Genomic DNA, 15,341 nt, shown 5'->3' on the forward strand with positions numbered 1-15,341 from the left:
TAGGAATCACAGAGCGATAACATGTCACTTTGTATAGCCACCATATAATCAGCAGGATCAGACCTCTGGAACCACGACATCAGATAAAACTGCGCAGACTTTAAAGTCAGTCAGGAAAACTGGTACAAAGGTCGTCAATCTCTCCGGAATTTGGTCACTTTTTACTAATCTCTCCCCTGTCCTTCTATACATAGCAAGCAGCTTGTTTACGGCATGCAAGGTAAAGGTGAAGAACCCAGTCACTTCCAGCAAGCAGAGCATTGTACAGTTCTGCAAGATATGGATACAGATAAAAATTGCACCCGCCATACAAAACCACCATGAGATTTCTGAACCCTCTAATTCTACCATGTAGTCTGGGCTCCAAAGGCAAAATTCGAGGGGCACTCCTGGAGCCTGCAATAAGTAGCAACAAAAAACCCTATAAATGTAATTTTGCTGTCGACGGAGCTTAGTGTGGACTTGATTTTTTGCAGTATGAGTTGATGTTTTCTCTGGTGCCCTTTTGGGTTACGTAGGATTTTTCTGATGACCTTTAAATTAAAATGTTTTGGGAGGAGTGTTGAACAAAAAAATAACATTTTGAAATGTGTAAAACAAGTTACTTGGTCAGTTATTTCCAACAGTTATTGTTAGCCAAAACTAGGTTGTGGCCAAAATCACAGAACAGGTGCAGATCTTTCCATTACACCTGATCTCTGAGTTGGCTTCACTACTGGTTTTGGCTCACAGTAACTGATGGAAATAACTGATCAAATAACTTAAGTGTGAACTCAGCCTAGGGCTACATGCACACGACCGTGCCGTTTTTTGCGGTCCGCAAACCGCGGATCCGCAAAAAACGGAAGCCGCCCGTGTGCCTTCCGCAATTTGCGGAACGGAACAGGCGGCCCATTGTAGAAATGCCTATTCTTGTCCGCAAAACGGACAAGAATAGGACAGGTTATATTATTTTGCGGGGCCACGGAATGGGGCAACGGATGTTTCTTTTGCGGCCCCTTTGAAGGGAATGGGTCCGCACCCGAGCCACAAAAACTGTGGCTTGGATGAGGACCCGAAAAGCGGTTGTGTGCATGAGGCCTAAGTCTCAAGACCTTATTTCGTGACCTTGCTAATGTCCACGCAACGGGTGTTTTTTCTACTCCCAAGTGGTGGAAGTGTAACATAATAACAAAGTAAGGCTCTAAAAAGACATCTGTCCATCCAGATCAGTCTGTTATCCTGCGCTGATCCAGAGGAAGGCAAAAAACCCTCATGGGGTAGAAGCCAATTTTCCTCATTTTAGAGGAAAAAGATTCCTTTCTGACTCCAATCAGACAATCAGAATACGGTAACTCCCTGGATCAACGACCCCTCTCTAGTATCTATAACCTGTAATATTATTACACTCCAGAAATACATCCAGGCCCCTCCTGAACTCTTTTAGTGAACTCCCCATCACCACCTCCTCAGGCAGAGAGTTCCATAGTCTCACTGCTCTTACCGTAAAGAATCCTCTTCTATGTTTGTGTACAAACCTTCTTTCCTCCAGACGAAGAGGATGTCCCCTCATCACAGTCACAGACAGTCCTGGGGATAAATAGATGATGGGATAGATCTCTGTACTGACCCCTGATATATTTATACATAGTAATTAGATCTCCCCTCAGTCGTCTTTTTTCTAAACGGAATAAACTTAATTTTGATAATCTTTCTGGGTCCTGTAGTCCACCCATTCCAGTTATTACTTTAGTTGCCCTCCTCTGGACCCTCTCCAGCTCTGCTATGTCTTCCTTGTTCACAGGAGCCCAGAACTGTACACAGTCCTCCATGTGTGGTCTGACTACTGACTTGTTAAGTGGCAGGACTATGTTCTCATTACGGGCAGCTATGCCCCTTTTGATGCAACCCATTAACTTGCTGTTCTCTAGCAAGGAGCTTAACGGCAAAATTCACAACCGGTGTTTGATCCAATAAATTTCCTGGTTCAATAAGAATTGGATATTAAACAGTCCTCCTCATCATGCTGTTCACATTTTGACATCATGAGACCAATATGACACTTAACAATTTATCAACAGTACCTCTCCATTGCGAGGCTTTAAGCAGGATGTTCTTAGATGTAAATGGCCACTGAGCTTATAGTGTCACAGAGTGTCATCAGCAGGTTGTATCAGAGATACAGAGACTGGAAGAGTCACAGAAAGGCATAGATGTGGACGTCTTTGGCCACATCCCACACTGATGACCGCTTCATTGTCAACAATGCCCCGCGGAACCGGATGATGAATGGCACACAACTCCAGGGAGGTGAGAGGCACCCAAGTGTCACGTCAGACCATTCAAAACCATTTACATCAGCGTGGTCTGCGTGCTAGACGAACTACAAAGGTACCTGACCACAGGTGTCATTGTCAGGCATGGGCCAGGGAGCATCTACGCTGGATGAGGGACCAGTGGGTTTCAGTGCTGTTCACTGATGAAAGTCAATTCACGGTAAGCAGAAATAATGGCAACAACGATGTCGGCGACGTCAAGGAGACGTTAATGCTTATAAAAATGTGTAGAAATCTGAGTCTCATTTCCTATTGGCATTCGTGTCCCCACTTATCCCTTAGTTGAACTTGATGAACTTATGTCTTTTTTCAACTGTATTAACAGTGACAAGCCCATACTACTTGAATAACATCATTAATCCAGTCATTGTGCCTGTGCATGAACAACACAGGCCTAATGTCATCTTCATGGAGGACAATGCTCCAGCTCATCGAGGTCTCATCATTAATGAACGGCTGCTGGAGACTGGGGGACCTCAAATGGAGTGGCCTGCACTTTCTCCAGACCTGAATCCCATTGAAAACCTATGGGATCAGCTGAGTAGCCATGTAGAGGCTTGTAACTCTGTACCCCTGAACTCAATGACCCTTCAAGAAGAGTGGGATGCCGTGCCTCAGCAGACAATAAGTCGACTTGTGAACAGTCGTTCCCAAGCTGTAATTGATGCTCAAGGCCACATGACAAGTTATTAAGACAGTGATATTTTTTGTGGGGGTATACCCATCACTGGTGTAGGCTGATGAGGAAATCGCCATTGTAGAGTTCTACTTTCATGAAAAAAAAAAATATATATATATATTATATATTATACTCTCCTCTTCCGCGTTAATTACTTTACACAGTTTTTTGTCATCTGCACAAAATTATATTTTACTGTGCAAGCCTTCTACAACATCATTAATAAATATATTGAAGAGAATAGGACCCAATAATGACCCCTGTCATACCGCACTAGTAATGATGACCCCTCCAATACTGACCCTATGGTACCCCACTAGTGACTGCAACCCCTTCAATACTGACCCCTATCATACCGCACTAGTAATGGTGACCCCTCCAATACTGACCCTATGGTACTCCACTAGTGATGATGACCCCTCCAATACTGACCCCACTAGTGATGATGACCCCTCCAATACTGACCCCACTAGTAATGGTGACCCCTCCAATACTGACCCAATGGTACCCCACTAGTGACTATAACCCCTCCAATACTGACCCTATGGTACCCCACTAGTGACTGTAACCCCTTCAATACTGACCTCTGTGGTACCCCACTAGTGACTGTAACCCCTTCAATACTGACCCCTGAGGTACTCCACTAGTGACAGTGGCCCAATCTGAGTGTGTACCATTAATAACCACCCTCTGTTTTCCCTCACCAAGCATGCACGCTGTGCAGTGTTAGTTTTAAGTGTAAAAGCAGTTGAAGAAACTGCACCCTTCAGGGAGTGACATAGTTTTTCATGATATGCGCACACAGCAGAAGGATGCGTCTAAGTTATGATGCACTGCACTTCTCGTAATAAATCATGCACATCCTCCACCAGTGCAAAGGGGAAACAAAGACCAGTGTAAACAGCCATTCTTCCGAATGTTTCCTTTCACTGATAACAAGCAGAGATCTTGCTAACTGAAAAATAATGCAAAGTACATCAAACCATTTCATAACTCAGGGTGAATTCACACAGAGCATTTACAGATTTGGACTTGAAGAACTTATACGTGATGCCAAAGCATCCCCGTTCATTCATGTGAATCCAATCTTAAAAGGGTTTTTCCAAGATTTGAGGAAATTTGACTAATAGGAGTAAATGGCACAAAATAACAAAACAATGCGCGGTTTACCTGGCTGCTAGGACGTGCCCATCTACAAACATGACGGCTGCAGTCAATCATCGTGATGGTTACTCAGCCCTAGAGATAAAGATACTGCATCCTCTTAAAGGGGCTGTCCCAATATCTAAATTGAATTGATCGGTGGGGGTCCAATCACAATACCAGGGGTCCCAAATGAATGCATCGTCAGTCTCCTGCTCCATTCATCTCTATGAGACTGCCCGAAATAGCCGAGTGCTGTATTTGCCCCTTTTACAGCAGAGAATTAATGGAGAGGCAGTGTGCCTGCTCAGTGGGGGTCCCAGCTATCCTTTAACTCCTTAAGGACTGGGCTCATTTTCACCTTAAAGGGGTTGTCTCACTTCAGTAAGTGTCATTTTACATGTAGAGAAAGTTACTACAAGCCACTTACTAATGTATTGTTATTATCCATATTGCTTCCTTTGCTGGCTGGATTCATTTTTCCATCACATTATACACTGCTTGTTTCCATGGTTACGACCACTCTGTAATCCAGCAGTGGTGGCCGTGCTTGCACAATATAGGAAAAAGAACTAGCCTACGTGCGCTCCCATGGTCCCGGGCACCAGAGAGGCTGACGCTTTTTTCTATAGTGTGCAAGCACAAGCACCACTGATTGAATTGAGGGTGGTCTGTAACCATGGAAACGAACAGTGAATAATGTGGTGGAAAAATGAATCCAGCCAGCAAAGGAATCAATATGGACAATCCCAATACATTAGTAAGTGCTTTGTATTAACTTTCTCTACATGATAAATGCCACTTGCTGAAGTGAGACAACCCCTTTAAGGATCAGGCCATTTTTTGCAAATCTGACCAGTGTCACTTTATGTGGTGATAACTTTAAAACGCTTTGACTTATCCAGGCCGTTCTGAGATTGTTTTTTCGTCACATATTGTACTTCATGACACTGGTAAAATGGAGTCCAAAAAATTCGTTTTTATTTATAAAAAAAATTAAAAAAATTCCAAGTTTCAATTTCTCTACTTCTATAATACATAGTAATACATACAAAAATAGTTATTACTTTACATCCCCCATATGTCTACTTCATGTTTGGATCATTTTGGGAATGCGATTTTATTTTTTGGGGATGTTACAAGGCTTATCGGAAATACACATGACATACTGGTAAGTCATGTGTCCGGAAGAGGTTAAATCTACAACCCTCAGAGTTAGAAAACAGTGCACAAATAATAAAGATTTGACACATTTAACTCAGCTACATCATCTGTACATTTGGAAACTTGCTGGTAAAAAAAAAAGACAATTTATCACAGAGAGTGAGAAAAAAAGAGCGCAGCTGGCACTGCTGCATGTGTCTACGTAGTCACTGGAGCACTTAAAACACTGGGATCCCGAACCTTTACGGTGGTGCTCTATCGGTGATATAGTAATAATAATGATAGCATAAGAAAGAAAGCACCGCGGCGCGGCGGCGCTCACCACTGGTCACAAAGTTGCCGTTTGCAGTTTATTCCTTGGTACACATAGTGGACGCGGACAGGACACAGGTGAATGGATCGCCTACAGCTGTTTCGCGCTGTGTTGCGCTTTGTCAAGCCTCCTGTGACGTGGAGGAGGAGGGGGTTATAAATACCCTCATCTCATACACGTCACTGGTTACAATGAAAGTGGTATAAAAAAACATGTGTGTTAAAACCAATCAGATGAAACCAGCTAAGTCACTCTTGTCATTTAACCCTAGAGGGCCCATGGCTTGTGTTCTGATTATCCATGCTGCTTCTCGCTGCAGGAAAATGCGTTTTCTGTCCCCCCCCCCCGCCTCTCATGGGGGTGTGGACAACTTCAATACCCGCACATTTCAAAATGTCACTGTTCCCCGCATGTTCATTTTGTATATGCTCAATTAATCTGGTTGCTCCATTTCTGGTAGTGATTGATTTTTTTGTGTTCCCTAAAGCGTCCATATAGACACCTGTGTGTCTTACCAATGTAAATCCTCCCGCATGGGCACAGAATCGCATACACAACATATTGGGTCTTACAGTGTATAAATTGTTTAAAGGGATTCTGGCACCAGGTTTCACCCCTGTCAGCTAAACATATGCTGATGTTCAGGGCCTCATCAGGATTCCTAATGTGGGCTTCTAAATGTGATCCGTAGCCTTATTTTGCTAACAAACAGGTTTTACTAACCTGTCACTCAAAGAAATAAGGTGCCCAAGGGGATGTCAAGGGATGCATGGTGCCGGCCGCACCCACCGCCGTTCGTGCCCAGCGCCGCCTTTCCAGACTTCTGCACCGCCTCCTAATCCTCTCGCTCTCCCTCCCTCCCCCCTCCTCCTGCTGTAAGATATCGCGCGTGCGCACAGGGCTCTGAGAGGCTGGCGCCAGAGTGCAGGTCATACCTGGGTTGAGCGAAGTGCCGGCGCATGCGCACTTCGCTTTAAGAAGCCAAATCGAGAAGTCCGCACGGGCGCATCAGGCAGAGCCCTGTGCGCACGAGCGAGATCTTACAGCAGGAGGAGGGAGGAGGGGGGATGGAGGGAGAGCGAGAGGCGGCACAGAGGATTAGGAGGCGGTGCAGAAGTCTGGAAAGGCGGCGCTGGGCACGAACGGCAGTGGGTGCGGCCGGCACCTTGCATCCCTTGACATCCCCTGACATCCCCTTGGGCACCTTATTTCTTTGAGTGACAGGTTAGTAAAACCTGTTTTTTAGCAAAATAAGGCTACGGATCACATTTAGAAGCCCACATTAGGAATCCTGATGAGGCCCTGAACATCAGCATATGTTTAGCTGACAGGGGTGGAACCTGGTGACAAAATCCCTTTAACTACATGTCCTACATGTCCCAGCTGCAGGTATTTCTGCTTGTGTACATGTGCGCACATAGAGCAGTGTCCACATGCGAAGTTTCCTCTGGGAGCATTCCTGCCCAGCCAGTTATCAACTGGACGGGGGAGGTTTCTCCTGCCCAGCCGGCATCTGTCATTGTTAGGAGCAACCTCCCCCGTCCAGTTGATAACTGGCTGGGCATGAATGCTCCCAGAGGAAACTTCGCATGTGGACACTGCTCTATGTGCGCACATGTACACAAGCAGAAATACCTACAGCTGGGACATGTAGGACATGTAGGACATGTAGGACATGTAGGACATGTAGGACATGTAGTTAAACAATTTATACACTGTAAGACCCAATACGTTGCGTATGCGATTCTGTGCCCATGCGGGAGGTATTACATTGGTAAGACACACAGGTGTCTATATGGACGCTTTAGGGAACACAAAAAAATCAATCACTACCAGAAATGGAGCAACCAGATTAATTGAGCATATACATAATGAACATGCGGGGAACAGTGAAATTTTGAAATGTGCGGGTATTGAAGTTGTCCACACCCCCTTGAGAGGGGGGGGGGGACAGAAAACGCATTCTCCTGCAGCGAGAAGCAGCATGGATAATCAGAACACAACCATGGGCCCTCTAGGGTTAAATGACAAGAGTGACTTAGCTGGTTTCATCTGATTGGTTTTAACACACATGTTTTTTTATACCACTTTCATTGTAACCAGTGACGTGTATGAGATGAGGGTATTTATAACCCCCTCCTCCTCCACGTCACAGGAGGCTTGACAAAGCACAACACAGCGCGAAACAGCTGTAGGCGATCCATTCACCTGTGATCTGTCCGCGTCCACTATGTGTACCAAGGAATAAACTGCAAACAGCAACTTTGTGACCAGTGGTGAGCGCCGCCGCGCCGCGGTGCTTTCTTTCTTATGCTATCATTAAAAAAGAAAAAAATTTCAATGCGGGGGGGGGGGGGGGAATAATTAAAAAAATTCAGATGCCACTTACCTCGTGGGCATTGCCATACAGCCAGTGGCGTTTAGGACCTGGGAAAGCACTGAATATTCGCTCCAACCATTTCTGTCTCAGGTAGAGGGCAGAGATTTTGTAGAGCAGGTAGAGGGCACACAGGCAGGCTCCCCCGTACAGCAGATCGGAGAGGCTCAGGGAGAGGAGACCCGGCAGGATGGAGGATGCCATGTCTGGACTGTGCTCTGTGCTATACGTCCAGAGTATATATTAGTGACAGCAGGAGCTATACGATGTCACAAATGCAAAGGTCAGGGCAATGTACAGAGGAGGAGACAAGCGTGAGGTGTGTCCACAACCCAAACACGGAGCGATCAGTGCACCTAGGAAGCTGCATTACTGTAAGAGGAGGAAGGAAGCAGCGAGATTATAATCCATGGAAATCAATAACACACCACATCAAGAGAAAGTTAATAATGGGACTCCACTGTGTATTTTGCAGTATATTCATGGAGCAGGTGAGAGGTTCTGGAGATATAATTTCAGATTATGCAACTGACCGATTCCTTGTCGCTCAGAATTAAGTTCCATTAACCCTTTCATCAGAGCTTTTCACAGAACGAAAGGTAAAGGTGACCTCAGGTCATGGGATCTTCTAGCTTGCAGAGCCACCATAGGCAGCCAAATGCAGAGAAGCTTTACTTATGACAACCATTTTTTACATTTTCCCATTTAGCTACAGACCAAAGTCATCTTCTCGGAATGGTATCTGCAATAGAAGAAGATGTTACTACTTCCCAATGGGCAAGTCTAAAAAACTAGGACTGTCCTGCTGTCTACCCAAAAAAGAAAGATCTCTCACAGCTCAGCACAGTAGACAAGTCTTCTCCAAAAGGTAGCCATCACTGCGGCATATTAATTATATTGCTTGCAATTGGAATGGTGTACGCAGTGAGCGCCCTCTACTGGAGTCTGTAGGAAGCCATCATTTTATCATTGGAGCCTATAGATGTTTGAAGTGTAATATTCTGCTGGACATTATGGGTCGTATGGGGGCGTGACCTTAACCACCTCAGCCCCTATGGCTTAAACACCCTGAAAGACCAGGCCACTTTTTACACTTCTGACCTACACTACTTTCACCGTTTATTGCTCGGTCATGCAACTTACCACCCAAATGAATTTTACCTCCTTTTCTTCTCACTAATAGAGCTTTCATTTGGTGGTATTTCATTGCTGCTGACATTTTTACTTTTTTTGTTATTAATCGAAATTTAACGATTTTTTTGCAAAAAAATGACATTTTTCACTTTCAGTTGTAAAATTTTGCAAAAAAAACGAGATCCATATATAAATTTTGCTCTAAATTTATTGTTCTACATGTCTTTGATAAAAAAAAAATGTTTGGGTAAAAAAAAAATGGTTTGGGTAAAGGTTATAGCGTTTACAAACTATGGTACAAAAATGTACCTGTCATGTTTCCTGAGGTTCTACAATGCCCAGACAGTACAAACACCCCACAAATGACCCCATTTCGGAAAGTAGACACCCTAAGGTATTCGCTGATGGGCATAGTGAGTTCATAGAACTTTTTATTTTTTGTCACAAGTTAGCGGAAAATGATGATTTTTTTTTTTTTTCTTACAAAGTCTCATATTGCACTAACTTGTGACAAAAAATAAAAAGTTCTATGAACTCACTATGCCCATCAGTGAATACCTTTGGGTGTCTTCTTTCCAAAATGGGGTCACTTGTGGGGTAGTTATACTGCTCTGGCATTCTAGGGGCCCAAATGTGTGGTAAGAAGTTTGAAATCAAATTCTGTAAAAAGTGGCCGGTGAAATCCGAAAGGTGCTCTTTGGAATGTGGGCCCCTTTGCCCACCTAGGCTGCAAAAAAGTGTCACACATGTGGTATCTCCGTATTCAGGAGAAGTTGGGGAATGTGTTTTGGGGTGTCATTTTACATATACCCATGCTGGGTGAGATAAATATCTTGGTCAAATGCCAAATTTTGCCAAGATATTTCTCTCACCCAGCATGGGTATATGTAAAATGACACCCCAAAACACATTCCCCAACTTCTCCTGAATACGGAGATACCAGATGTGTGACACTTTTTTGCAGCCTAGGTGGGCAAAGGGGCCCACATTCCAAAGAGCACCTTTTGGATTTCACCGGTCATTTTTTACAGAATTTGATTTCAAACTCCTTACCACACATTTGGGCCCCTAGAATGCCAGGGCAGTATAACTACCCCACAAGTGACCCCATTTTGGAAAGAAGACACCCAAGGTATTTGCTGATGGGCATAGTGAGTTCATGGAAGTTTTTATTTTTTGTCACAAGTTAGTGGAATATGAGACTTTGTAAGGAAAAAAAAAAAAAAAAAATCATCATTTTCCACTAACTTGTGACAAAAAATTAAAAATTCTAGGAACTCGCCATGCCCCTCACGGAATACCTTGGGGTGTCTTCTTTCCAAAATGGGGTCACTTGTGGGGTAGTTATACTGCCCTGGCATTCTAGGGGCCCAAATGTGTGGTAAGGAGTTTGAAATCAAATTCTGTAAAAAATGGCCAGTGAAATCCGAAAGGTGCTCTTTGGAATGTGGGCCCCTTTGCCCACCTAGGCTGCAAAAAAGTGTCACACATGTGGTATCTCCGTATTCAGGAGAAGTTGGGGAATGTGTTTTGGGGTGTCATTTTACATATACCCAAGCTGGGTGAGATAAATATCTTGGTCAAATGCCAACTTTGTATAAAAAAATGGGAAAAGTTGTCTTTTGCCAAGATATTTCTCTCACACAGCATGGGTATATGTAAAATGACACCACAAAACACATTCCCCAACTTCTCCTGAGTACGGAGATACCAGATGTGTGACACTTTTTTGCAGCCTAGATGCGCAAAGGGGCCCACATTCCTTTTATGAGGGCATTTTTAGACATTTGGATCCCAGACTTCTTCTCACGCTTTGGGCCCCTAAAATGCCAGGGCAGTATAAATACCCCACATGTGACCCCATTTTGGAAAGAAGACACCCCAAGGTATTCAATGAGGGGCATGGCGAGTTCATAGAAATTTTTTTTTTTGGCACAAGTTAGCGGAAATTGATTTTATTTATTTTTTTCTCACAAAGTCTCCCTTTCCGCTAACTTGGGACAAAAATTTCAATCTTTCATGGACTCAATATGCCCCTCACGGAATACCTGGGGGTGTCTTCTTTCCGAAATGGGGTCACATGTGGGGTATTTATACTGCCCTGGCATTCTAGGGGCCCTAAAGCGTGAGAAGAAGTCTGGAATATAAATGTCTAAAAATTTTTACGCATTTGGATTCCGTGAGGGGTATGGTGAGTTCATGTGAGATTTAATTTTTTGACACAAGTTAGTGGAATATGAGACTTTGTAAGAAAAAAATAATAATTTCCGCTAACTTGGGCCAAAAAAATGTCTGAATGGAGCCTTACAGGGGGGTGATCAATGACATGGGGGTGATCAATGACAGGGGGGTGATCAATGACAGGGGGGTGATCAGGGAGTCTATATGGGGTGATCACCCCCCTGTCATTGATCACCCCCCTATAAGGCTCCATTCAGATGTCCGTATGTGTTTTGCGGATCCGATCCATGTATCCGTGGATCCGTAAAAATCATACGGACATCTGAATGCAGCCTGACAGGGGGGGTGATCAATGACAGGGGGGGTGATCAGGGAGTCTATATGGGGTAATCACCACAGTCATTGATCACGCCCCTGTAAGGCTCCATTCAGACGTCCGTATGCGTTTTGCGGATCCGATCCATCTATCAGTGGATCCGTAAAAATCATGCGGACATCTGAATGGAGCTTTACAGGGGGGTGATCAATGACAGGGGGGTAATCAATGACAGGGGGGTGATCAGGGAGTCTATATGGGGTGATCACCACAGTCATTGCACAAAAATGTAAGGTAGGACAGCACCACTTACTTGAATACACTCAAGCGACTTTGCGGCGGTGCTCGTGGCGTCAGGTCTCGGCCTCAGAGACCCCCAATGTACCAGCAAAAAATGAAGAAGGTCACGGCACTCCAGAAGCAGATTCAATGTGTTTTAATCCACCAAGTATTCAGCAGCAACGTTTCGACAACAGTCTTTATCAAGCTACATACAAGTTTATAAGTGACTCACATTACATATATATAAGGGTACTAATTCATACCAATAAATCAGTGGGTGTGCTTCCACCAATAGACCCGCCTCCTCTCAGGTACAAATAATCATATAATTAATCTAATCTCTGCACCACAGTGTAAATTAATATAAGGCTTACCCAGCGTTCATACTTGGGCTGTTGATCAGTAGTGTGTCCATGGTAAGCGGCGTCTTCCGCATGCAACTGCGGCTGCGCGAATGTTAGAACGAGATTCTCATACATCACATGGTCGGCAATACAGTCATGTGATCAATGACGCTACTCCCGGTCACCTGACTGATGACGCGCCTAAGCGTCTAGTCACTGCCATGGTAACCCCAGGTCCTGCAGTAAGAGTGTATGAATCTCCTCCCACGATTCTCTACACGGATTTGATATAATGCTGGATGAAGAGAATCGTGGGAGGAGATTCATACACTCTTACTGCAGGACCTGGGGTTACCATGGCAGTGACTAGACGCTTAGGCGCGTCATCAGTCAGGTGACCGGGAGTAGCGTCATTGATCACATGACTGTATTGCCGACCATGTGATGTATGAGAATCTCGTTCTAACATTCGCGCAGCCGCAGTTGCATGCGGAAGACGCCGCTCACCATGGACACACTACTGATCAACAGCCCAAGTATGAACGCTGGGTAAGCCTTATAATAATTTACACTGTGGTGCAGAGATTAGATTAATTATATGATTATTTGTACCTGAGAGGAGGCGGGTCTATTGGTGGAAGCACACCCACTGATTTATTGGTATGAATTAGTACCCTTATATATATGTAATGTGAGTCACTTATAAACTTGTATGTAGCTTGATAAAGACTGTTGTCGAAACGTTGCTGCTGAATACTTGGTGGATTAAAACACATTGAATCTGCTTCTGGAGTGCCGTGACCTTCTTCATTTTTTGCCACCACAGTCATTAATCACGCCCCTGTAAGGCTCCATTCAGACGTCCGTATGCGTTTTGCGGATCCGATCCATCTATCAGTGGATCCGTAAAAATCATGCGGACATCTGAATGGAGCTTTACAGGGGGGTGATCAATGACAGGGGGGTAATCAATGACAGGGGGGTGATCAGGGAGTCTATATGGGGTGATCACCACAGTCATTGCACAAAAATGTAAGGTAGGACAGCACCACTTACTTGAATACACTCAAGCGACTTTGCGGCGGTGCTCGTGGCGTCAGGTCTCGGCCTCAGAGACCCCCAATGTACCAGCAAAAAATGAAGAAGGTCACGGCACTCCAGAAGCAGATTCAATGTGTTTTAATCCACCAAGTATTCAGCAGCAACGTTTCGACAACAGTCTTTATCAAGCTACATACAAGTTTATAAGTGACTCACATTACATATATATAAGGGTACTAATTCATACCAATAAATCAGTGGGTGTGCTTCCACCAATAGACCCGCCTCCTCTCAGGTACAAATAATCATATAATTAATCTAATCTCTGCACCACAGTGTAAATTAATATAAGGCTTACCCAGCGTTCATACTTGGGCTGTTGATCAGTAGTGTGTCCATGGTAAGCGGCGTCTTCCGCATGCAACTGCGGCTGCGCGAATGTTAGAACGAGATTCTCATACATCACATGGTCGGCAATACAGTCATGTGATCAATGACGCTACTCCCGGTCACCTGACTGATGACGCGCCTAAGCGTCTAGTCACTGCCATGGTAACCCCAGGTCCTGCAGTAAGAGTGTATGAATCTCCTCCCACGATTCTCTACACGGATTTGATATAATGCTGGATGAAGAGAATCGTGGGAGGAGATTCATACACTCTTACTGCAGGACCTGGGGTTACCATGGCAGTGACTAGACGCTTAGGCGCGTCATCAGTCAGGTGACCGGGAGTAGCGTCATTGATCACATGACTGTATTGCCGACCATGTGATGTATGAGAATCTCGTTCTAACATTCGCGCAGCCGCAGTTGCATGCGGAAGACGCCGCTCACCATGGACACACTACTGATCAACAGCCCAAGTATGAACGCTGGGTAAGCCTTATAATAATTTACACTGTGGTGCAGAGATTAGATTAATTATATGATTATTTGTACCTGAGAGGAGGCGGGTCTATTGGTGGAAGCACACCCACTGATTTATTGGTATGAATTAGTACCCTTATATATATGTAATGTGAGTCACTTATAAACTTGTATGTAGCTTGATAAAGACTGTTGTCGAAACGTTGCTGCTGAATACTTGGTGGATTAAAACACATTGAATCTGCTTCTGGAGTGCCGTGACCTTCTTCATTTTTTGCCACCACAGTCATTAATCACGCCCCTGTAAGGCTCCATTCAGACGTCCGTATGCGTTTTGCGGATCCGATCCATCTATCAGTGGATCCGTAAAAATCATGCGGACATCTGAATGGAGCTTTACAGGGGGGTGATCAATGACAGGGGGGTAATCAATGACAGGGGGGTGATCAGGGAGTCTATATGGGGTGATCACCACAGTCATTGATCACGCCCCTGTAAGGCTCCATTCAGACGTCCGTATGCGTTTTGCGGATCCGATCCATCTATCAGTGGATCCGTAAAAATCATGCGGACATCTGAATGGAGCTTTACAGGGGGGTGATCAATGACAGGGGGTTAATCAATGACAGGGGGGTGATCAGGGAGTCTATATGGGGTGATCACCACAGTCATTGATCACGCCCCTGTAAGGCTCCATTCAGACGTCCGTATGCGTTTTGCGGATCCGATCCATCTATCAGTGGATCCGTTAAAATCATGCGGACGTCTGAATGGAGCTTTACAGGGGGTTATCAATGACAGGGGAGTGATCAGGGAGTCTATATGGGGTGATCAGGGGCTAATAAGGGGTTAATAAGTGACGGGGGGGTGTAGTGTAGTGGTGCTTGGTGCAACATATTACTGAGCTACCTGTGTCCTCTGGTGGTCGATCCAAACAAAGGGGACCACCAGAGGACCAGGTAGCAGGTATATTAGACGCTGTTATCAAAACAGCGTCTAATATACCTGTTAGGGGTTAAAAAAATCCGCCGCTGGCAGGCTGGAGATCCACTCTCTTACCTTCCGATCCTGTGAATGCGCGCGCCTGTGTGCGCGCGTTCACAGGAAATACCGGCTCACGCGAGATGACACGTATATGCGTCGCTGAGCGCAGGGCTGCCGCCTCCGGAACGCGAATCTGCATT

At 44.9% G+C, this 15,341-nt stretch overlaps 1 protein-coding gene across 2 annotated transcripts in view; it reads right to left on the reverse strand.

The window, feature by feature from the left end:
- The window catches only part of LOC120979035 (cytochrome P450 4B1-like), a 31,322-nt gene extending 23,088 nt beyond the window's left edge, over positions 1-8,234 (reverse strand). Inside the window, exons 1-2 of one of the 2 annotated variants that reach the window (XM_040407553.1) lie at positions 8,004-8,092; positions 303-396 (exon numbers count right to left, since the gene is read on the reverse strand). Coding sequence is in view for 1 of the 2 variants with exons in the window: in XM_040407552.1 (XP_040263486.1) it covers positions 8,004-8,195 (192 nt within the window). In the remaining variant the exon portion in view is untranslated. Of the gene's footprint in view, positions 1-302; positions 397-8,003 lie in introns of both variants that reach the window. The other variant, XM_040407552.1, reaches the window with a different exon arrangement.
- Between the last annotated feature and the right edge of the window lie 7,107 nt (positions 8,235-15,341).

This window comes from Bufo bufo, chromosome 9 (genome assembly GCF_905171765.1).
Source record: "Bufo bufo chromosome 9, aBufBuf1.1, whole genome shotgun sequence".
In the NCBI taxonomy this organism is placed as follows: Eukaryota; Metazoa; Chordata; class Amphibia; order Anura; family Bufonidae; genus Bufo; species Bufo bufo.